The sequence below is a fragment of the Hibiscus syriacus genome, unplaced genomic scaffold, assembly GCF_006381635.1.
Source record: "Hibiscus syriacus cultivar Baekdansim isolate YM2019G1 unplaced genomic scaffold, ASM638163v2 tig00001644_pilon, whole genome shotgun sequence".
Classification (NCBI taxonomy): domain Eukaryota; kingdom Viridiplantae; phylum Streptophyta; class Magnoliopsida; order Malvales; family Malvaceae; genus Hibiscus; species Hibiscus syriacus.
In genome coordinates, this window is record NW_024061878.1 from 4,344,099 (window position 1) to 4,369,015 (window position 24,917).

The 24,917-nt window shown below is 35.8% G+C and overlaps 1 protein-coding gene across 1 annotated transcript; it reads right to left on the bottom strand.

The window, feature by feature from the left end:
* Positions 1–1,272: 1,272 nt before the first annotated feature.
* On the bottom strand, positions 1,273–18,297 carry LOC120130239 (ABC transporter G family member 31-like). The gene is made up of 24 exons (XM_039147517.1): positions 17,954–18,297; positions 16,932–17,052; positions 16,756–16,844; positions 16,094–16,181; positions 15,827–15,986; positions 7,925–8,001; positions 7,688–7,832; positions 7,217–7,518; positions 6,858–7,139; positions 6,464–6,780; positions 6,223–6,383; positions 6,040–6,143; positions 5,794–5,950; positions 5,656–5,718; positions 5,413–5,544; positions 5,004–5,332; positions 4,641–4,931; positions 4,475–4,558; positions 4,270–4,403; positions 3,959–4,186; positions 3,710–3,881; positions 3,277–3,364; positions 3,021–3,187; positions 1,273–1,557 (listed from the first exon to the last, which is right to left on the bottom strand). Exons 1-24 carry the CDS (start codon positions 18,295–18,297, stop codon positions 1,291–1,293), a joined length of 4,302 nt encoding a protein of 1,433 aa, XP_039003448.1. The 3' UTR covers positions 1,273–1,290.
* Between the last annotated feature and the right edge of the window lie 6,620 nt (positions 18,298–24,917).

Genomic DNA, 24,917 nt, shown 5'->3' on the forward strand with positions numbered 1-24,917 from the left:
AGGCCATGCGTTTCTCATTTGTTTACTGATCATTGCAGGGAACTTAGCACGAGGCAAGTTTGGGAAGATATGCGTGTTGTGGTTCTGAGAGTTTTGTGGCACCGTTTGGTGTGGTTCCCTGGTCGCATTCCAAAGCACAACCTTATCCTATGGATGGTTGTGTTAGACAGACTCCCTACCCGAGCTAGACTCATACGGATGGGATTGGCTATTGAAAGTGATAAGTGTTTGTTTTGTGACATAGAGCCGGAAACAAGGAGCCATATCTTCTTCGAGTGTGAGCAGGCCAAAGCTTTATGGGGGGCTATTCTCTCCTTATGTGGTATCAAACGTGGTGCGAGTAGCTGGAATGGAGAACTGGCTTGAGCTATGCACTGCCTTAAAAGTAAGTCACTCATCGTGCGAGTGCTGAAACTAGCGTTGGTTGGGCATGTGTACAATGTCTGGAAGGAAAGAAACACCAGGTTGTTTGGAGGCAGGGCTAGATTGATGAATCCTTTAGCAGATTGGACTCGTGGAATGCATCCTTTTGTGCGAGTTGGGGCATATAGAGAGCTTTGGTTTTCTTGTTTTCTTTCTTTGTATCAGAATAGTCTAGAGGTTAGCTTGCTGTTAATGTATTAACTGGTATCTTGTAGCAGGATTCCTGCTTTCTTGGGTAATGAAAATGGATTATCCAAAAAAAAAAAAAAAATTTGTCATCTAATCGAATGATGACACACATTTCATTATTTTAATTTATTAAAATGGGGACCAAATTGAAAGAATATATAAGTAACATGAACCAATTGTGTTTTTAACTGCCACATCACATGTTCCATTTACTGTTGTGGCTTGATTGAATCATTTAAATAGTTGGATGGTTTGTTTGATCAAATTAAAACATTGGTCGTCAAAATAATTTTTGACCATAGTTGGGTGGTCACCTGTGTAATTTGCCCTAAATATGTCAATGAATCTAAAGTTAAGAGATAAAAACAACTAATTGCTTGAAGAAAAAATATACTAAAATAATCTTTTGTGAGTGAAAAAAGCCAAAAAAAAATAAAAATAAAGTTTGGAGTCGAGAACATTTTGCACCTTTTCTTCACACCCAAGTGGCTTTTTTTCTCGTGTTTTTTGCTTGGTGCATTCTCATTCTCGTGTTCATCGTTTATTTTCGGAACCTGCGGTTCGATAAAATCTTCGATTGGGATCACAAGCGACCTGCAACTCGAATCATGCAATCCGATCCGCAATTCTTTGGCAAATCACAAATGAAGACAATTTCTGTTGGATTCATGGCTTTTTTTATCTTCTCTGGAAGTTGAGATGTTTTACTGACAAAGTGAAGACACCGAAAAACAAGAAGCAAAAGCCTATCAGTACAACCAACGAAGGTCCGATCATCCCGGTATGAATGCCGAATACTGTCAATATGTACTCCTTCACGGTTCCTTTAAATGTTGGTTCAACAATCATGGTCTCTACATCACCCAGCTGTGAGCTTATAATCCCCTTTAGAGTCCATGCAATAGGGCAAATGTAGTAGAACCACATCCACCATCCTGGTATCCTCTACAAAACAAAACAAACTACGTTAAACAACTTTCTCCCAAAACACTGAGACAGGAACAAGAAATATAAACAAAAGGTAAAAAAAATCTATCGTTTTTTGTATTTTAATCCCTCAACATTTCATTTACTAATTAATTCTTATTTTTTTAGATCATTTTAACCCTCAACGTTTAATTTTGAATTAAAAAAACTATATTTTAAAACGTGAATGATTTATTAATTAACAATTTTCATCTACAAATGATTGGTCAAAATACTCTAAAAAAGAATGTGTGACAATGGGAGTATTTAATTATATTAATAATATTTTTTATTAGATATAATGTTATAAAATATCCTAACACATAGTCGCTTTTTTCTTTATCCTCGCTCCTTTTTCTTTCTTTCCTTACAACTTATGTCAATTTTATAGACTAATTCAACTTTTTCTTCTTTAATTTTGTTTAACCGGCGACAACATCGATTTTGATGTTGGTTGCCGTCCGCCGATTATTTTTTTCTTTGTTTTTTAGTTTTTTTAATTATAATAGTTATGACTTTGTAACATGTTCTCTGCTTTTATGACATATTTATCTCTTCCTTTGTGACACGTTTTTCTCTGTCTTTTGGTAGCTTACGATTTTTTGTTTATTTATTTTTCATAAGATTGGATTTGACATCGTCACGATTAATCAAGATGGCGCTTATTTGTTATCTTGTAGATCTTCTCTGCTTTGGACACTCGAATTAATTTGAATACGTGTTTTGCGCTTGTAGATAGTTTTCGTCGCTTGACTCTGATTTGTGATTTATCGGTGATCTTTCAGTAGCTTCATCTCCTTTTGTGATTTGTTTGCCGATGCAAACAGATTTGTCCGTATCTTTATTTTATTCGAGCATTGGTTAGGTTTTTTTAACCTTTTCCTTTTACGGTCCTTGTGTGATCTAAGTGGTTAGTTTTTATGTTAATGGTTATAAGAAAATATTCTAATTATAATTTAGTTTACGTTTACGGTTATGCTCGTAAATCATCATTGTAATTTTAGATATTTTCTATTTTTAATAAAACTAGCGACTTTTTATAAAAAAAAATAAAATACTCCTAACATTTAATTACATAATCATTTTGATTCTTATTTTTTTTTAGCATTTTGGCTTCAAACATTTCATTTTAGGGAAAAAGTCATTAACGTTTGACTAGTAGTCACTTTAGCCATTATTTTTTGGAGCATTTTAACCCACAACATTTCATTTTAGGGTAAAAATTCATGTTCCGCAACCTTGACAGCTTATTGACTAACGGTTTTCATCCATCGAGGAGCCTTTTTGCCCGAGAATAAAATTTTAGGACCAAAATACTTCAAAAAATAATGGACCAAAATGACTATTTAACCCAATGTTTTGGGCACTTTTGTCAATATGGATTTTTATTACGCCTAAACACAAATTCTAGAAGTTAACCGTGAAAGCATTGTATTACTTACCGGCTGTGGGATGAGAAAACCGGAGAGGAGATTCCATAAAGAGTAGAAGGCAGAAGAGACGACGGCTGCTGTTTGCTGAGAAGGTGTAAGACCCACAGCCATCAAACCATAAAAGGTGAAATAGGTGAAGGTAAGGAACATGAAGACAAGATACAGGAAAAATTTTCCTACATTAACAAAGACAGATTCTTATAACCAAAGCTGCATTTATTGTAGACAAAAGAGGGTGATGTTAAAAGAAAATAAGGGATCTTACTAGCTGTCCTTTCAAAATTAATCATGAAATATGTGACGATCCCAAACAAAATTGTCTGAGCAACAATGTATGGAAGCTCAACAAGACCCTGTTCCAAAAGAATCCAAGCACCACCTTTTTAAAATGAAGTACATATTAAACCAAAATCCGATTCGAAAATTGAAGTCTTCTATCCCCCACACAACCCGACCAAGGTTTAACGGACCTCACTCAATCCGAAACCTGACCCGATATTTTAGGATAAAATCCACATACGACCCAATCCGACCTATATAAATTAAGGACCTAATTGAAAAAGATAATATTACAATTATCTCTAAATATATATAAAGGATAATTGTAATATTATGTCAGATCGGGTCAGATTTTGTTCACCCTAAACCTAAACAAACTCAAACCTGAATTTTCAAAATAAGAAATCACACTAGATTACCTGTGCCGCTGCATAAGACATGGGAGCATACATTCTTGCTGCTCTCTCTCTATAGAATACTGTTCTTTCAATGGATACAATTGGTTGTACTGAGGAAGAGTTATTGACCCCAAGAAATAAGCATGCCGAATAAAGGGCACCCATTATCATAAACACACCTTTAATTGTATCCCTGCACAAACATTTTGTTCAGGCCATCTTCTATGTATTTGGAGTTCATAAACATGAAAAATAACCAAGATCACTTGCCTTTTGTTTCCGACATCCCAGAAAACAGATCCGAATATTAGTGCGCAAACTGTCGTAAAAACTAGTCTCACCAAGTTGTAACGTGGGCTTCTCCAATACACAATATTTTGCTTCTTCAAGCAGATAAGAAACTGAGACAGTTGGCCTTGCGAATATGTGGAAGGAAACTTTAATGGTTTGGACCCTGGAGGTGGAACACTCAAACGTGTAATGTAATCTTCCACTTCCCTGTAACGATGATATTGGAATGTTTACTTGCGGAGGAAGAAACCGAGTAAACGGATTATCAAACATGGCACCGTACGAATTACCTATATTGTGCAGAATTTTTGTATAGATCAGCAAAGTCTAATCCAAGTCGCTGCTCTACTGCAGGGTTAGTAACCTCGAGCATCCACGTCGCCGGGTTGTATCCGTCCGGATTCGAAGGGACTCCATCAATGCCCTATATAAAATAAAAGAAATGTGAACACGCATATATAATGATAGTAATGGTGGGGATGCAATACAAGTCACCTGGAAATAGTCTTTCAGAATCTCTGAGTTCACTCCGAGTTTTCCACCGTATATAATCCGACCTCCTCGTTTCAAAAGCAGCAGCTGGATTTTATAATTTATTGGAAAATTCAGATGAAGAGTCGTGTATTATGAAAAGATTCTTAAACGCCATAATCATACAGACCTCATCAAATGCTTCAAAGATGTCAATACTGGGTTGATGAATGGTGCACACCACAGTTCTTCCGGTATCGACTGTATTACGAATAGTTCTCATCACAATCGCTGCCGCCCGTGCATCAAGTCCAGATGTAGGCTCATCCATGAAAATAATGGAAGGATTTGCGACGAGCTCCACCGCAATGGTTAAACGTTTTCTTTGTTCCGTCGATAACCCACTGCTACCTGGTAAACCAACTATAGCATTCCTCAGTCTATCAAGCTCTACCAAACGCATCACTTCTTCAACAAACTCCTATAGGTTAAGAATGAGTCAAACTAGATGAAATTTAAAACAAATATAAGTTGCTTAAAGGGTGCATCTCACAGATCTTTGAGCTTTGCTCATTTCTTTCGGAAGCCGAAGACTGGAGGAAAACCAGAGAGACTCCTCGACCGTCACTTGGGGAGAATGTATATCATTTTGCTCAACATATCCTGAAATTCTAGCAAATGTTTTCTGTTCCTTTTGGTACCCTGATATCTTAATATCCCCTTCAATGTATCCACCAGTTTTCCTTCCAGAAAGCACGTCCAACAATGTAGTCTTTCCCGCTCCACTCGACCCGACTAAGGCCGTAAGAACTCCTGGACTAAATACTCCGCTAACATTTGAGAGGAGCTGCAATCTCGTTTCAGGTATTCCTTGTGCTTTCATTTCCTGAGATATTCGATAAAGCGAAAACAAGGGTATTGAAATATGAGGTTTCACGTCAATAAAAGATATATATACAATCATACCTTAGGCATATCAACAAAGTAATTAACATTTTGAAAAGTCATTGCTAATGGTTGAAATGGAAGAATCATTCCCTTCTTGCAGCTGCTTTCAGCAGATGGAGCTTCCGATATCGCCTTTTCGTTTCCAACTGTCAAGATGTTTTGAAATTTGTGAAGGAATTGCAGAATCCTTTAAAAGAGGCACATGAGTCTACGAGTCTGAACTATGTTGATGTTACATGTACCGAAAGATGACTAACCATTGTTTGTGGCCGAACCTTGTTCTGTCTCATCAGGTACAACCGTCGGGGCTTTATTTAAAGCTGTCGTGAAGAGAAGAAGGATATGAGAACTCATCTTCGGACATTTAAACATAAGTAGAAAGATATATAACTCACGATTCAGATAGATCAGAGCCAATGTGACAACGACGTTGAATAGCACCGCATAAAATACTAACACGCCAACTCCAAGCCAATACCAATATTCGTCAGTGGGTAGACCATGTGCATGAAGGACATTGTCTCCAACTGTGCCATTTCCGGTAATAGATAACTGAAACATGTCTCAACTCTTACATGTTCAGCATATAAAATAATTATCAATAAATCGAAAATGGATGCAAAGCATATTGATTAGAGCACCTTTTTCCACCTTGTGGCTGTGAATTCATTAACCGAAACTGCTCTTTGTGCATACTGCAATGGTGACAGCCAAGAAGCCCAAGACCACCATGGCTTAATTTCGTCTGAAACAAGAAGAATAACAATATATACTTGAATAATCAACAACAATAATATTTTGTCTTCCTTTACTAAATAACATACCTTTAGGTACAAGAAATCCACCCAATAAAAGTACAATTAAAATTGCAGCTGACCCAAAGGTATTTGCAATGACTATATCTCGAGCAATAGCAGCCAGCATTCGGAATAGACCAATTGCCATTTGGTGTACTACAAATTTTACAAACATGAAACGAAAAAATCTGTATCCAAGAAACAACAAGTAATAAGAACGAATTGACATTAAAAAAAACATAATCAGAGAGAGTGAAATAAGACATACCTCCCAGGGGAAGGGGCAAAACCAATTGTGTAATATACAACACAAGACCATACTATAGCTTCAACGACAGAGTAAGGTACACGTAGAATAAAACTGACAACTGACCATATCCACGGAGGGTGAAACAGATTATCTCGATGCTTGTAAAATACCGGGAGTCGATATATCATAAGGGGCAGCTCAGTAAAACCATTAAACATCATATGCACCACTCCAAAGAAAAGGGCAGAGATGTAGAGGTTGCCATTAATCTCGTCTCTCGGATGTATTCTTGTTCGTAAAAAGATTGTGCCCGTGATGAATGCAACAAATGCAACCTTAAAAGCATAATGCATATATTAAAAGTGAAATACTAAAGATGTAATTGTAAAGTATTTGTATATTGAAAACATACCTGGAGTGTCCTGAAAACGTAAAGGAAACTATGCCTGGTGATTAGAAGTATTTCTCGTGCAAAGCAGGAATTTAGAAGTTCCCATCTTGATGCAGCATTTTTTGTTTTCGACAGTGATGAAGGATGGCTCCGGGATTTATCATATGGAACGCCAAGTGTCGTTTCCATAGACTTCCCAAATCTGGAATTTTTAAATGCAGTGGCCATTTCTGAAACAGTAATGAATACATATGGCTTCGAGGGATCAGCCCAGTATTGAGCTTGATCTTTCTTAGAGGTCACCTGACAGCAAAACACTATTAGGCAAGTACCTAAAGAAGATTTAACCATACAATACAAGTAGGTGTGAAAAAAAATACCTCTTGGAGAAAATCCGCAACACCCTTACGCGATGGTATTTTGAATCCTAATGACTCGAAAAATTCCAAAACATCTTCTCGAGGTCCCTGATACACCATATATCCTTCAGATAACAGAATTAGGTCATCAAATAGGTCAAACGTCTCCGGTGCAGGCTGTAGCAAACTCATGAGTACAGTTGCTTCCATTAGATGAACAAAATTTCGGACACATTTTACTATTTGAAACGTTGTAGAGCTATCAAGTCCAGTGGATATTTCATCCATAAAAAGAGTTTTTCTTGGCCCAACAATCATCTCTCCTGCACAGACACGATGCAGGCAAGTACAATTATTTGGAAAGTCACAAAATAAGATAATGGATCATAAAAAGCATTATAACTGTAACCTCTATAAATTAAAATTCAAATGATAACCCTCAGTAAAGTCTTTCATTTTATTTCAATGACGAAACTGTATCAAGAGAGATACCTGTAGTAACTCTTTTCCTTTGGCCACCGGAGACACCCCTGAGCATATCATTTCCGACTACAGTGTCCGAACATACGTCAAGACCAAGCACTTTTAAGACATAATCTGTTGCAATGTTATGTTTTTTACCCCTAACAGATGATGCCTGTGCAATACCAAAGTAAAAGCAAAAGGACAGTAAATAAATAAATAATGAGAACAAATGCACAGTTTTTTTTTTTTTTGTAAAAAGCTTACCTTCATGAAAGCATCAATCTCTGGGGCTGGACGTATGTTCTTTTCCTTTTCTAGTTTGGTTAAATCTTTCATATACCCTGCTAGTATGTTATTTTAATAGAAAAGTAGTGACATAAAACAAAAATTAAAATCAAAACATAATTATCTTCAAAACAATATTACAAGTAATCCAAAATCTTTCTAAGTTGACATAGAGTACAAATCTTAGTTAGACCACAACAGTCTGCAGAGATGTTTGGCTTCATATTATCCGGCCAATCTATGTATAGGCTGAGATCAATTTCATCATGATTCACATAAAATAGAGTGGTGTATCTGAAATCTGCAATCTTGAAGAAGTATAAAGCCTAATGGAGTCGGTGAACTATATTTCTTATCCAATTGAGGGGTTTCTTTTGTCTCATTTTATATGAATTCAATTCCCAACATTTACCTTAAAAATATAATATCTCGATACTTAATAAAAAAATTTCTTATAACACTGTTTAAAATTTTATATTTGCTCTTTCCTACTAGTACTGAAAGTCATGGCACAAATTGCCTATTTACCTAAATAATATAAATAAGAGAAAATCGCCTCAGTGACCAAAAATGCCTTATAATATACGATTTTAACCAACTTTTTTTGGATTTGCCAAAATGACCAACAAAATCGCAACGCGAAATAAAAATCGCAACGCGATCCCCAGAATCGCAAATCAGTTTCCAAAATCGCAACGCGATTCTTGAAAATCGCAATGCGATAGTACAAATTCGCATTGCGATTTTCCAAAATCGCAACGCGAATATGAAAATCGCAACGCGAACACATAAATCGCAACGCGTATCCGTAAATCGCAACGTGTATCCGTAAATCGCAACGCGTATGGGTAAATCGCAATGCGTATCCGTATATCGCAACGCGTATCCGTAAATCGCAACGATAATACATAAAATCGCAACGCGTATCCGTAAATCGCAACGCGATATTTAAAGCGCCATTATAATCGCTACGCGTATTTTATTTTCAAATTACAAAAACGAATATTAAGACAAAATCCCGTAATCGCAACTCATAACCTAAAACCTAAAATCACAACTCAGTCCCATCTCCATCTCTCACTCTCTACGGCGAAGAAATCCGTCCCCATCTCCGAAGATTTCCGTCCCCATCTCCGGCGAAATCCCTCACAACCATTCACGGTCAGAAATCCCTCACAATATTCAGAAATGGAAAATCAACCTCCGAGGGTTAGTTTTTTTAATTATTTTTATTTTGAAATGTTTGCATTATTGTAGGTTTTTCATATTGAAATTGATGATAAGTTTACTGGTCATTTCAATAATAGATTAACCATTTCACTTAGATTTCATTTCGCGTTTTGCGATTTTAATTTCGCGTTGCGATTCTCTCGTTGCGATTTTCATTTCGCGTTGCGATTCTCTCGTTGCGATTGTCATTTCGCGTTGCGATTCTCTCGTTGCGATTTTCATTTCAACCAAAAGACAAAACAGTGTTGCAAATTTTAGTTTCAAGAATAAACTACTACTTTTTATGTTTATTGTTTTTGGTATATCTTCACAGTGTAGTTTTTGGTATATCTAACTTGGTATGTTTATTGTTTTTGTAGAAATTTTTTTCGGCAATAGTGCACGTGCTATTAAGTCTCCGTACACCCCAATAGTGCGAAGACACCGCAAGAAGAAGCCCGACTCGCCTGTCATCCCTCAAGAGTCCACTCCTATCGTTGAAGAGGCCCCCCCTATCATTCCTCGAGAGTCCCCTCCCACCGTTCAAGAGGCCACTGTCATCATTGAAGAGGTCCCTCCCACCATTCAAGAGCCCGATTCACATGGCGTCATATGTAGGCTTCTTGAGAAACCCTCTGATGTGCCGGACATGATGGATTCAAGTTGGCTCTCGTATGAGTTACCGGCCAGTACCATACCGGTATCTGAAGAGGAGAGGGAACAACTACCGGACACAATTCTGGATAACACCCTTTGGGCTAAGACCGCTGTTGTTTTTTATCTACATGAGCGGAGCCAGGGGTGTTTCACTGACATATGCAAGCTCACCGATGATATCTATTTGTTGCTTGATCGGTCTTGGTGGGGCGTATTATTAGGGGTCGAAGACAATGGCTATTTCGATGGGGGGTAAGTCTTATATTTTCTTATATTTCAATTTGATTAATTTTTTTTTAAATTTATGTAAGTCACTAATATATGTCTTTTTTTGTAAAACAGCATATCGATGCATGGGTGACACGTCTTCTAATAATAAGAAAACTTAAGAAAAATAAAAATATACGATATACAATTATGCCGACGTCTTTTCACGCCGTTCACTTGAAGAATGCACGAGATGAATCATTTGATTTGGGCAATGGACAAGCTAAACTTTATCCTGCATGGTGGGAGGTCGATAAGGTTAGTATTTATTTTAGATTGAGTTTAAAGGTTTTATGAAATAAGTGCGCAAATGAATGAATTATTACTTATGATTGCAGGTGTTTATCCCTGTTTTGGAACGTAAACATTGGATTCTCGTCGAGCTTCAGCTCCCATCCCTTAAGACAATAGTGTATGACAGCATGATAAATTACATATCATTGGCTGATTTAAGAGATGTTATTAAGGGATGGAGCTCTCATTTGGCTAAATTCTTGGATGCGATCAATTATTGGACTCGTTCTGGAAACAAGAAGCCAAAGAAGCTCAATATTACAGTTATTAGAGACGAGACCGCGCCACAACAAACGAGCGGAGCCAGAGGAGATTGTGGTCCTCTCGTATGCTTGGCGTTGGAGCGTTTGACGATGGGAAGCATCAAGTATCTACCTCCCACCGATAGAGATAGAGCTGCAGTAGGCTTGTGGTTTCGGCATTATATGGCTAAATCGATATATACGAGACGCTGCCTACCTGCATCCGCGTTATAAAATGTCCATAAACAATTGGTAAGTTTATATACTTTTGGTTTGAAAATGTTTGGTTAAGTACCTAGAATTCAATAATTTGTTGTTTGTAGGTTTTAGATGTGTAGAAAGTGTTGTTTGAGCAAATGTTTGGTTTCTGCAGGTTAATCTCAGAAGTGAACTGCGTGAAAATGATGTATGGCTGCAAAAGTTGATTCAATAGTTTAATTGATTGTTTTTTGATTGTTTAATTGATTTGTAAAAGTTGATTCAATAGTAGATGATCGGAAATAAGAATTATTGCTTATTTTTGATTGTTTAATTGATTTGTAAAGATGATTTGTAAAAGTTGATTTGTGTAATTGATGCGAACATAATTCTTATTTGTGCTTGTTTAATTGATTGAAATGTAATGGTTGATTTTGTTGATTTCAATCTGCATTATGTTGAAGGCAAAAATGACTATCGCAATGCGAAATGAAAATCGCAATGCGAAATGAAAATCGCAACGAGAGAATCGCAATACGAAATGAAAATCGCAATGCGGAAATGAAAATCGCAACGAGAGAATCGCAATGCGTTTATAATTTCGCATTGCGATTCTCTCGTTGCGATTTTCATTTCGCATTGCGATTTTCATTTCGCATTGCGATTCTCTCGTTGCGATTTTCATTTCGCATTTCGATTTTCATTTCGCATTGCGATTCTCTCGTTGCGATTTCATTTCGCATTGCGATTTTCATTTCGCATTGCGATTCTCTCGTTGCGATTTTCATTCCGCATTGCGATTTTCATGTTGGGATTTCATTTCGCATTGCGATTCTCTCGTTGCGATTGTAATTTCCGTGTTGCGATAGTCAAATGCATGCCTAATAGTGATAACAACTGAATAACAAGAGTTGGTTAAGTCAAAATGGTTGGCCTGAGTCATTAATTCAACTGAAAATGTTAAAAGTTCACACATAAAATCCACATAATACAACGTTTGCATTTAAAAATCACCTAAGTTAACAGTCCCAAAAGGTGAAGCCAATTGTGATTGGGATTTTAAAGATGATTGCCTTTTGCTTGACACCATATGAGCTTTGGATTTTGATGAGGATCCATATTTTGGTAGAGGAAAAGATGATTTTGATGGCACTGGTGATCCACATGTCAACCTTGTATGACCACTTTCCTTGCACCGACTACATGTCGATCTCTTCTTCTCTTCACCCTTAGACGGTATACGATCGTGACTTTTTGGTCGGCCAGGTAGCCTTCTGTCCATGGCTGGTGGCAAAACTGTTTGTAAGTCATCTGGTATGTCCCACTCAGAAGGATGTGGAATAGGGTAGACAATCTCGGCATAAGTCTGTCGATAAACTTCTGTAGTGTAGCAATCCATAGCGTATGCGCTTGAATCATCTTGGTTTAAATGAAGAGCAACTTTTATAACATGGCCACACGGATAACCAGATGTTTGCCATTTCATACAACTACACGTCTTTGCATTTAGATCGACTAGCCCATTTAAGTTATTATCCAGTACTTGAAACAAAGTGTTTGAACATGGTTCAACTCTCCATGACGTTGACTTCACAACACGTTTCGTTATCTTTTTTTCAGTCCATGGTGTAACCGATGTTCCAATGTTCCTGTAAATTTAAATAAACAATACTTAGTAAAATATATAAATATGATAAGTTACGAATTCAAAGAAATAATACCTGCATGGTTTCTTTTCTTGTAGTACCACTGTTGAATAGAGGCTCGAAAAAACTCCATTAACATAGTAATGGGTAATTTCCGGGAATGACGACTTAGAGCGTTGATTGATTCTGCACTATTAGACGTCATGAAACCATATCTTGCTCCAAGTTGATGTACTCTTGACCATCTTTCAAACCCGACATCTTCTAGTGTTTGAGCACACTGAGGCAAAACACGTCTTAAACAATTTATATGCTTATTGAAATCCACTTCCGATAAGCTTTTACAGCCTTCCAGTATGTCCATTTGTGTTTTTTTATACCAGCAGACCTTGATTTTAGATTTCTATACAAATGAACACCACAAAGTCCATGAAAAGCATCTGGGAAACACCTTCTAACAGCGTTGTCAATTGAGTTTTGCCCTATCGGATATGATTGTCAGATTGCTAATAGGACCTATGCAATCCCTAAGATGCCCCATAAACCATGTCCATGAATCAGAGGTTTCAGATTTGCCAACCCTATAAGCTATTGACAATATCCCATTGTTAGCATCCATGGCTACTGCTAATAAGTTTACTCCAAGGTATCGACCTTTCAAATGTGCTCCGTCAACTATAATAACTGGGCGCATGCAAGTAATAAACGAACGAATCTACAAATAATATACACAAGAAATATAATCATTTAAATGTGAAATGCATGTAACTAACAAAAATGAGTCAACAAAATTATATTGATTTACTAACCGTAGCACCAATGGCGATAAACAGCAACTCAAAGCGTCCATCTCTATCTGTTTTGATATGAGTTACCGACCCAGGATTTTTCAGCTTTAAATTGTGACAATAAGCCGGCAGTTGGGCAAACGATGCTTCTGGCGACCCCCTCAACAATTCCAAGGCATAACATTTGGCTCTCCAAGCTTGAGAATATGATATACTAATCTTGAACCGAGCATTCATGTCAGTCATAATTTCATGTCCCCGATATACCCTGCCATTCAAAAACATTAACTCAGCCAGAAAACCACCCAAAACCCTTTTTGTTTGCCTGTCTATGGTGAGGAAAAACTTGGGTTCTTGAACATGTATGTTTATCAATAAAAGTCCTAACTTGAAACATTTTGCAATCTTTTATTCTCTTTGCAATCATACGCCACGTACAGTTTTTGTCAATCATACACCTTGTTTCGAAACGATCTTTGCTTGATTTGTTAACTTTTAGTTGATAGCCATCTTCCACACATTTCGTATATAAAGCTATCTTCAAGTCTTCCTTTGTATCAAAACAATCATCTTTCTTGATACGAATAACTTTTGTGTAACAATCAACTGCTTTCTTTATCAACTCTTCTTCCGGTATCTGAAGTAATTCTGGCATATTCTAGTTATACGCCCGTGGCATTTTCTTTTCTTCGGGGACTTTTTCTTCTTCTTTTTCTTCTTCAGGATTATATGAATTACAGAATGGATGTTCAACATGTTCATTCACAGTCGTAACTTCCTCCTCATTATCATCAACAATACATTCTTCGGCAACGACTGTTTCATCATCAAAATTCGGGTATTGACCAATATCAATATCATTACACGCATGGTCTGTTTCTTCTTCTGAAACATCATCAAAATCTGTGTATTGACCAATATCAAAGTCCGGATATTGACCAAGACCAAATTTCGAATACTGACTAGTACTCACAATTTTTTCTGTTGGCTCATCATCGTCTAACTGGTCAATACGAAAACCGGAATTTGGTGCTGAAAGTTGATTGGGATTTGGATTAGAGAAAGGTTGTGGGTTTTGAGAAAAACTTAGTTGATTACTACCCGCTACTGACCCAACAATACTACTTCTAGGTTCAACAACATACAATGTAACATCATCTTGTGAACACTAATGTAAGCAATGAATCGTTCAACATCTTCATTGTCGGTTAACAAATAAACTTTACCATTTCTCTGATAAGATAGCCTAAATCCACTTAGGGGCTCTAAATTCAATTTATTTGAAACATGTAGCATTAGAGTTTCATAAGTTAACTTTTGTAAAGACAATTTTAGTTGAAGATTCATGGGTAAAGGCATATATTGTAAACACCATGAACATTATCCCATGACCCTCCAAAACACAAATCTATCCAAACATGATCAACATTAGATGATTTCATGGTTGTAAATTAATTTACTAAACAGACGAGCTGCGAAACTAAAACCTGTTGCCGGATTGGGAAGGATGTCGTTGGATATAGGAACGGATGTCGCCGGAGAGAGTGATAGATGGAGATGGAATGAGTTGCGATTTAGGGATTTAGTTTATGATTTCAGTGTTATATACCCAAAATTTCAGTGTTGTGATTTACAGATTCTCGTTGCGATTTACGGATTATCGTTGCGATTTACAGATTCTCGTTGCGATTTACGGATTATCGTTGCGATTTACGGATACGCGTTGCGATATACGGATACGCATTGCGATTTACCCATACGCATTGCGATTTACGGATACACGTTGCGATTTACGGATACGCGTTGCGATTTATGTGTTCGCGTTGCGATTTTAATATTCGCGTTGCGATTTTGGAAAATCGCAATGCGAATTTGTACTATCGCATTGCGATTTTCAAGAATCGCGTTGCGATTTTGGGAACTGATTTGCGATTCTGGGGATCGCGTTGCGATTTTTATTTCGCGTTGCGATTTTGTTGGTCATTTTGGCAAATCCAAAAAAAGTTGGTTAAAATCGTATATTATAACTTTTTTTTGGTCACTGAGGCGATTTTCTCTATAAATAATATCATAATAATTGAATTAATTTTGTACAAAAATATCACTTAGAGTGCTTTTGATAATAATTGAGCATATCAAGTCCTAGCTTAATGTAAAGGACATGATTTTCAACCTGTTTAAACATGTGCTTTTTCTAATTAATTAATTAATTAATTAATAGTTTAGAGATTATCAATAATGTACTTTTTGTAAAAGAACAAAATATTAGTAATATTTTTGGTAGATTTCATGTATGGTCTCGTATTTAAGAATTGATAGATCTATAAATATTTTTTTAAAATGAACACACATATATTAATAATATAAAATTTTATATGGTTTAGACACAAAAAATTTCAAGACGAGCATAATTAATAAAATTATAACTAACAGCAAAAAATTCAAATTTTAGGCTTAAAATGATAACTTCTAAAGTTCGAATATGAACTCTTGTTGAAAAAACGTAATAAGCATTGGTATTGCACCCATCCTTGTTGGTAAACAAAAACTAATACTTGTTGAGATTGGAAGTAAATATACCTGCCATGCCCTCACATGCACCTTGACACCTGGCTGCAAAATCTAATGTTTCTCGAACAGTAAGCTCTGGTATGTGATTATCTGTTTGGCTAATATATGCTGAAGTCCTAACATAAAACTCATCAAGTTTTGTGCCGTTGTACGTAATATCACCACTTATCTGCAAAAGCAACTTAAAAGGTCATACTGAGTGATTCGTGAAAATTACTGTAAGTAACAAGCATGCAAAAGTGATTTGCTCAAAAGTTATGGAAACAATGACTTTACCTTCAATGCTTTATCGTCAAGTTTCCCAGCAAGCGCTAAAAGCAAGGTGGATTTTCCCGATCCTGGAGGTCCTAAAAGCAACGTCATCCTAAAACAAACAAAGTAATGGGAAAAAAAAGTTAGCGATCTGCAACTGCTACCAAACTTTTATATTAAATGATTTACAAATTAAGACAGATGCAAATAGTGATTCATACCAAACTGTGATGGTTTGATTTTCAATTGTTTTTCATATTCATGATAATATAAGTTAACCATTACATGAGTTGGGTCGGATTTTTGATTTATCCAAAACCGACCCATATTTGATCCGATCCAGGTTTAAGAGAGTTTCATATGATCCATTTAGGTTAAAACCCACACTCAACTAGACTCGGTCTTATTGAAAACATTAATAAAAAATATATTATTACAATTATCCTCATATTTATATATATATATATATAAAAGAAGATAATTACAATATTATGTCATGTCAAATTTTTACCCTAAACTTAAAACCGATCAAATCTCGCATTTAGAATTTTCAAAATAAAAATTAATCAAAGTTCATCAGATCAAGTCAAAACTCATCAAATCTCAATGAATACCATCTCTGCTTTTCGTTTCTGAGTGAACCATAAATATTTATATATGCACTTATGCAATATTAGTTATAGTAACTTCCTGGTCTAACAACGCCGCTGATTTCTTTCAAGATATGTAAACTGGTTTTATTTGGACGTGAAAACTTCAAACCTATTAAGATATTCTGTAAAAGCAACATAATTGTGGTCAGAAATGCATTATATATTAGACTGATCACAGAAAAAAATGAAAGAAAAGGAAGATAGCGAACCTCGAAGAAGTCACGAGCAACGTTGATTAAAGTAGGTAAAGCCCTTGAGCCAATTTGAACTTTGGCTTCAATGTTTATGTTCTGGAACCTTACTTCAACCTTTGGCACCTCCAATCCAACTCTGTATTCAAAAAGCTTTTATCTCATTTAATTAAATAAATTTTGTTGCGTAAAAATGTTTGCAAATGATTAAAGTAATCAACTATTGGTTTATTATTCATATTAATCAACTTAATATTATTTAAAGAGTTTTTTTTAAAACGCTTTTTTTAAAGAATTTAACTATTCAACTTTAATTATCTATGAATTTTTTTATCTACAATTATTATTATTTATCCAAAGATTATTTTTAAAAACATATACTATATTTTTTAATTATCAAACTAATAATATAATAAAATAAAAATATTTTTGTTGATTCAATTTTTTTTACATATTCATACTTTTATATATATATATATATATATATATATATATATATATATATATATATATATATATATATAGGATGAGAAAGGATCCAGTATCCACTTCCCTTGAAAATCTTTCAATTTCATTGATTTAAGATCATGATTATAAATAAATAATAAGATTAATTTTTTTTATATTTATATTATCAACTTTTTTATCCATAAAAATTTATTCATTCTTAACTATTAATCTCAATTTTTAATTTACACTTTTTGACTATAGATAAATGTAAAACTAAAAATTCATAATATAACACATGATAATTACTTGCAGTTAGATTTTTTATAACATTTTTTGTTCAATAGCAAGTTTTTTTATTCTACATTCTTTTTTTCTTGACAAATTTTTATTCTAAATTCTAGATCGTTAGTTTTTAGTACTTATTCATAAATTTACTTTATACTTAGTTTTTTTCTCAATTAGGAATAAAAATTAAAAAGCAAGCAAGAACTAAAAGGAGTTTAAAAAGAAAATACAGACTCAAAACATGAGGAAAATAAAAACTTGCGAAGAAAATGAAGTTAAAAAAATCACAATGGGAAACGCTTTACCTATCAAGGCGATCTTTAATGGCGGAGAGAAGCTTATAATTATCTTGATCATTTGTAGCCAAAGCTTTCTTCACAACCAGTTCTCTTCTAGCTCGATCAAGCTTCGTCACATCAATAGTCTCCGTACTAGCACTTGTTTCTCCTCCGACATCATATTGTTCAATCTCCGATGGAGTCCTCCTCAAAATCGCGAAACGACCTTGTTTCACCGACGGTAACCGAGCAAGCGCTTCCCATACAAGATCTTCCTCGTCTTGCTGAACCGCCTCCGCGTTCGACGGTCTCTGAAACGACTCCTCATATCCGGCCTCTATATCGAACTCCAAAGCATTCGATTTCCTCATACTCTCTCTCTCTCTCTCGATCGCTTTAAAATCTCTTTTTCTTTTCAGATTCCAATAGCAATATCGAGAAAGTGATTAAATTTGATCTTGTAGAGAATAGTAAGAGTCCTTATAAGGGAGGAGACGGCCAAGATACGTTGGCCCGGGAATTTTGAAGATATGTGGAAAACCGAAACTGTCCTTTTTTAAAAATGAAATATAATGGGTAAAACTGAGATTTCCATATGTTTCTAGATTCTTGCAAGTCCGTTGCTACTTGAAACTGTTATCACCTTCTTTATCTGCCCTATTCTTACGATCACATTACTTAATTAAGGGCTGAAAATGACCACGTGTTTTATGTGTTTTTTTTTCGCTCGTTAATGACTTGATATTGCTTATTTACTTATCATATCGTAGAGCGGAGTCAAAATTTTAATTCAAATGAATAAAATATAATTAAAAATAGAAAATGGAGAACAAAATCAAAATAAATCATAATTTAAAGGCGTAATTATTCTTATATATTTTTTTAATGGAAAAAAAAATTGGGGAGAGGGCAGTGAACCCCTAGGGCCTACATGGCTCCGTCCCAGTCGTAGAGTTCATATTGGCCTCTATAATATGAATACTTTCCCTAAACCTTATGATTGCATGTTTCGTCTATATGGAACTCACCTCACATGGCTGAACACTTCAAAGTGTTAGTGTAAGAAACCTTTAAATTATCTAAATTTTTTAAGTATCTAAGAAATTTAAATCTAGCTTTTGAAACTCCAAGTGTTTGTTATCATTTTGTTGCAATCATCTTTAAATTCATAACTTGTTAAGTGAAACATTAAACCTTAAATTGAAATTAGGGTTTATACATGATCATATTATCTTTGATTATGATTTTATTGCCAAATTGTTGATGAAATACGTATGCATGTGTTATTTGAAGTTTAATAATATGAAGTTGGAACCTCCAAATTAAGGGAAAAACAAATATTATTGAATAATAGTTGATTAAGAAATATCGTAAACTCAGATTAAATGAGTGTAGTCAATAACAAATCCAAATTTGTATGTATATTTGTTGTGATAATTGATTGTGTATGTATATATGGTTAAAATTATTAAATTTCATTATTGCCTCTAAACCGAACAAATGCATAGCTCGTGCCTTAATATATATGTTCCTATATGAAATTTGGATAATTATAGTATATTAATATCTATTATTGATACGAGAATTGTGACATCTTTGGGAAACTAAGTTAATTAACATATGATATTGAGCTAAAATGCTTGTCTATTATTGATAATAAAATATGTTAAAAGTCAAATAATTTAGGCACCAAATGGTGCTTTATCAAAGTCAAAAATTAGGCACCTAATTTTTGTTGAAATTGGGTAATGGGATAATTAATTTTAGTCATTGTAATTTAGGGTATTTATAAGATTAGTCCTTAAGTTTCAACTATAAATACCCTAGCTCATTTAGCTTCAAAATCATCCCAAAGCATTCTAGCTTTCTTCCAATACTAGAGATAATTTAGAGAGTTTCTTGAGAGTTGTTTTCTCCTTTTTATCGAGAGAGAATTATCATTGTTTTCTCCTAGGTAGATCGAGAGAGGTTGTAATTCCTATTTTCTCATAGTGAAATTCTTCTACCGTTGCCCGTGGTTTTTACCCTATTTTATTTAGGGGTTTTCCACGTAAATTTTGTCTCTTTTTATCTTTATTTTTATTTTCTCAAATTATCAGTTGCGATTTTATTCTATCCGATAGCCGCCTTCCGCAACAATTGGTATCAGAGCCAGATTTGAGTGTGTAATATCTGCTTATTGTCTTTGTGGTTGCCACCAAAAGGTGGATCCTCCAACATAAGAAAATAAGAAGGTATTACTCATTCTTTGAGGTTCTAGAGAACTATTCACGATAGTGAAATAGTGGGAGCTATCAATAATAGAAGTTATGGCAACGAAATTTGATATTGAAAAATTCAATGGGAGAAATTTCTCATTGTGGAAATTGAAGATGAAGGCCATCCTGAGGAAAGACGGTTGTCTAACAACTATAAGTGAAAGGCCAGTGGATTTCACAGATGACAACAAATGGATCGAAATGGACGGGAATGCTATGGCAAACTTTCATCTAGCATTAGCAAATGAAGTATTGTCAAGCATCGAGGAGAAGAAGACAACTAAGGAGATATGGGATCATCTCACCAAATTGTACGAGGCCACATCGTTGCACAATAAAATTTTTCTTAAGAGGAAATTGTACACTCTTCGGATGTCAGAATCTACTTCAGTGACGGAGCACTTAAACACACTGAACACTTTATTTTCTCAGCTTACATCCTTGAGCTGTAAAATAGTAGAACAAGAACGTGCTGAACTTCTACTTCAAAGTCTACAGGATTCGTATGATCAACTCATCATCAACTTGACAAACAATAATGTCACCAGTCTAGTCTTCGATGACGTTGCAGCTGCTGTTCTACAAGAAGAAAATCGGAGCAAGAACAAGGAAGACAGACAAGTAAATCTGCAACAAGCAGAAGCGTTGACAACGACGAGAGGGAGATCAACAGAATATGGCCAAAGCAACAGTCATAAACATGGTAGATCAAAGTCGAGGAGCAAGAATAATTTAAAGTGCTACAACTGTGGAAAGAAGGGTCACTTGAAGAAGGATTGTTGGAGTCTAAATAAAAACTCCAATCCACAAGGCAATACCGCAAACACTTCAGATGATGGCTGCGTCAACCACCGTGGAAGGCAGAAAAAGATTTGCAAATATATGGCTCATTGATTCGGGAGCGACATATCACATGACCTCAAGAATAGAATGGTTCCATCATTATGAACCTGTCTCAGGATGAACTATGTATAGTTGCAATGATCATGCCTTAGAGATCGTTGGTGTGGGAACCATCAAATTAAAGATGTATGATGGAACAATTAAAGTTGTTCGAGATGTGCGGCACGTGAAAGGCCTGAAGAAAAATTTATTATCCTACGGATTGTTGGATAATAATGCAAGCAAGATTGAAACACGGAAAGGAATCATGAAGGTGTTCCGTGGAGCGCTTGTGGTGCTGAAAGGCAAAAAAATAGCTGCAAACATGTACATGCTAAAGGGAGAGACTTTGGTAGAAGCAGAAGCCTCTGTTGCCTCATGTAGTTCAGATTCGACAATGCTATGGCATTAGAAACTTGGAAACATGTCAGAACAAGGAATGAAAGTCCTTGTGGAGCAAAAGCTACTTCCAGGCTTAACAAAAGTATCACTTCCTTTGTGTGAGCATTGCATAACAAGTAAGCAGCACCTGTTGAAATTCAACACATCAAATTCTAGAGGCAAAAGTGTTCTAGAATTGGTTCACTCTGACGTATGGCAAGCACCAATAACGTCCCTAGGTGGAGCAAAATACTTTGTCTCATTTATTGATGACTACTCCAGGAGATGTTGGGTGCACCCTATTAAGAAGAAGTCAGATGTGTTTTAAACTTTCAAAAACTTCAAAGCGCGGGTGGAACTTGATTCTGGAAATAATATCAAGTGTTTCAGAACAGATAATGGAGGAGAATACACAAGCGAAGAATTTGATGAATTTTGCAGGAAAGAAGGCATCAAAAGACAGTTCACAATGGCGAACACTCCTCAACAAAATGGAGTGGCAGAGCGGATGAACAGAACCTTGTTAGAAAGAACAAGAGCAATGTTGAGGGATGCAGGCCTAGAAAAATCATTCTGCGTAGAAGCAGTCAATACCGCCTGTTATTTGGTGAATCGAGCTCCATCAACTGCAATAGAGCTGAAGACACCAATGGAGATGTGGACTGGAAAACCAGCTGATTATTCAAACCTCCATATATTTGGAAGTATAGTGTACGTGATGTACAACTCCCAAGAAATTTCAAAGTTGGATCCAAAATCCAGGAAATGCAAATACTTGGGGTATGCTGATGGAGTAAAGGGGTATCGCTTGTGGGATCCCACTGCCCGCAAAGTGATCATTAGTAGAGATGTTATCTTTGTAGAAGATAAACTACAAAGAAAAGAAGACGATGATAGCGCTGAAAAGTCAGAGACTACTCAGATACATGTGGAAAAAGAGTTTGAAGAAGAAGATTCTTCTGAAGCAGAACCAACACATGATGAACAAGAACTAGAGAGTTCTGAAGCTCCAACAACTCGTCAATCAGATCGTGTGAGAAGACGTCCCAATTGGCACTTAGATTATGTTATAGAAGGTAATATTACATACTGCCTTTTAATAGAGGACGGTGAGCCATCAACATACCAGGAGGTAATAAACAGCTCAGATGCTTCACTGTGGATGATGGCGATGCAAGAAGAAATCGAATCCCTTCATAAAAATAATACATGGGACCTTGTGCTACTACCACAAGGAAGGAAGCCAATTGGTAACAAATGGGTCTTCAAAATCAAGCAAAATGGTGACGATCAAGTTGAGAGGTATCGTGCAAGACTGGTGGTCAAAGGATATGCTCAAAAAGAAGGTATTGATTTCAATGAAATATTTTCTCATGTGGTTCGACTAACAACAGTTCGAGTAGTTTAGGCAATGTGTGCTACATTGGACTTACATCTAGAGCAGCTAGATGTTAAAACAGCTTTTCTTCATGGAAATCTTGAAGAAGAAATTTATATGCTCCAGCCTGAAGGTTTTGAAGAAAAAGAAAAGAAGAACTTGGTTTGCAAGTTGAACAAATCTCTGTACGGTCTAAAGCAGGCGCCGAGGTGTTGGTATAAGAGATTTGATTCTTTCATTATGTGCCTTGGATACAACAGACTTAATGCAGACCCTTGTGCTTATTTCAAAAGGTCTGGTGATAACGATTTTGTTATTTTGCTGTTGTATGTGGATGACATGTTGGTTGGAGGACCCAACAAAGATCATATTGAAGAATTGAAGGCACAACTGGCTAGGGAATTTGAAATGAAGGACTTGGGATCAGCAAACAAGATTCTAGGGATGCAAATTCACCGAGACAGAAGTAATAGGAAGATTTGACTTTCACAAAAGAATTACTTGAAGAAGATCTTGTCACGATTCAACATGCAAGATTGTAAGCCAATTTCTACCCCTCTTCCTATTAACTTCAAATTATCCTCCAGTATGAGTCCTAGCAGTGAAGAAGAGAGGATGAAGATGTCTCGAGTACCGTATGCATCAGCAGTGGGAAGTTTAATGTTCGCTATGATATGCACAAGACCAGACATTGCACAAGCATTGGGAGTGGTTAGTCGGTACATGGCGAATCCAGGCAAAGAGCGTTGGAATATTGTAAAGAGGATCCTCAGATACATCAAAGGGACCTCAAATGTTGCATTATGTTACGGAGGATCAAACTTACTAATCAATGGTTATGTAGATTCTGACTATACAGGGGGATTTGGATAAAAGCAAATCTAATACAGGATATGTGTTCAAAATTATTGGTGGAGCTGTAAGCTGGGTTTCAAAATTGCAGTCAGTTGTGGCTACGTCCACAACAGAGGCAGAATATGTAGTAGCTACACAAGCCAGTAAAGAAGCAATTTGGTTGAAGATGCTATTGGAGGAGCTTGGGCACAATCAAGAGTATGTCTCTCTGTTTTGTGACAGTCAAAGCGCCTTGCATCTAGCAAGGAATCCAACATTTCATTCAAGGACGAAGCACATACGAGTTCAGTACCATTTCATTCGTGAAAAGGTGGAAGAAGGAACGGTAGATATGCAGAAGATCCATACCAAAGACAACATAGCATATTTCATGACGAAGGCAATCAATGCTGATAAATTTACCTGGTGTCGATCCTCCTGTGGCCTGTCAGAAATGTAAGCAACATGAAGGTACAAGGTAGAAAGAATGGTGTGAAGATATGATTATTCCAATTAAATCTTCAAGTGGGAGATTGTTAAAAGTCAAATAATTTAGGCACCAAATTAGGCACCAAATGGTGCTTTGTCAAAGTCAAAAATTAGGCACCTAATTTTTGTTGAAATTGGGTAATGGGATAATTAATTTTAGTCATTGTAATTTAGGGTATTTATAAGATTAGTCCTTAAGTTTCAACTATAAATACCCTAGCTCATTTAGCTTCAAAATCATCCCAAAGCATTCTAGCTTTCTTCCAATACTAGAGAGAATTTAGAGAGTTTCTTGAGAGTTGTTTTCTCCTTTTTATCGAGAGAGAATTATAATTGTTTTCTCCTTGGTAGATCGAGAGAGGTTGTAATTCCTATTTTCTTATAGTGAAATTCTTCTACCGTTGCCCGTGGTTTTTACCCTATTTTATTTAGGGGTTTTCCACGTAAATTTTGTGTCTCTTTTTATCTTCATTTTTATTTTCTCAAATTATCAGTTGCGATTTTGCTCTATCCGATAGCCGTCTTCCGCAACAAAATATGGATAATTTGACTAAGTAAATGGTAATTTCAGAAACTTTTATAACGATATGAATTGAGCCTTTGATTGTTAGATTAATTTCAGGTATAATTAGTATGTCATAGGATCTATAACGTTTGTGTATCGTCATAGGGTATCGATGGGACAGAGAGATAACTATAATATTTATTTCATATCGATATTTGATGAAGTGGTGAGATCTATATATCTGTAGACTACTAGTGAACCATT

Excerpts from the sequence above, each read along its gene's own strand:
- LOC120130239 (XM_039147517.1), bottom strand. The coding sequence starts at position 18,297 with ATGAGGAAATCGAATGCTTTGGAGTTCGATATAGAGGCCGGATATGAG. Across the intron at positions 7,140-7,216 it reads TTGCGGATTTTCTCCAAGAG|GTGACCTCTAAGAAAGATCA; the intron begins GTATTTTTTTTC and ends TTTTGCTGTCAG. Across the intron at positions 1,558-3,020 it reads GTTTTCTCATCCCACAGCCG|AGGATACCAGGATGGTGGAT; the intron begins GTAAGTAATACA and ends TTTGTTTTGTAG.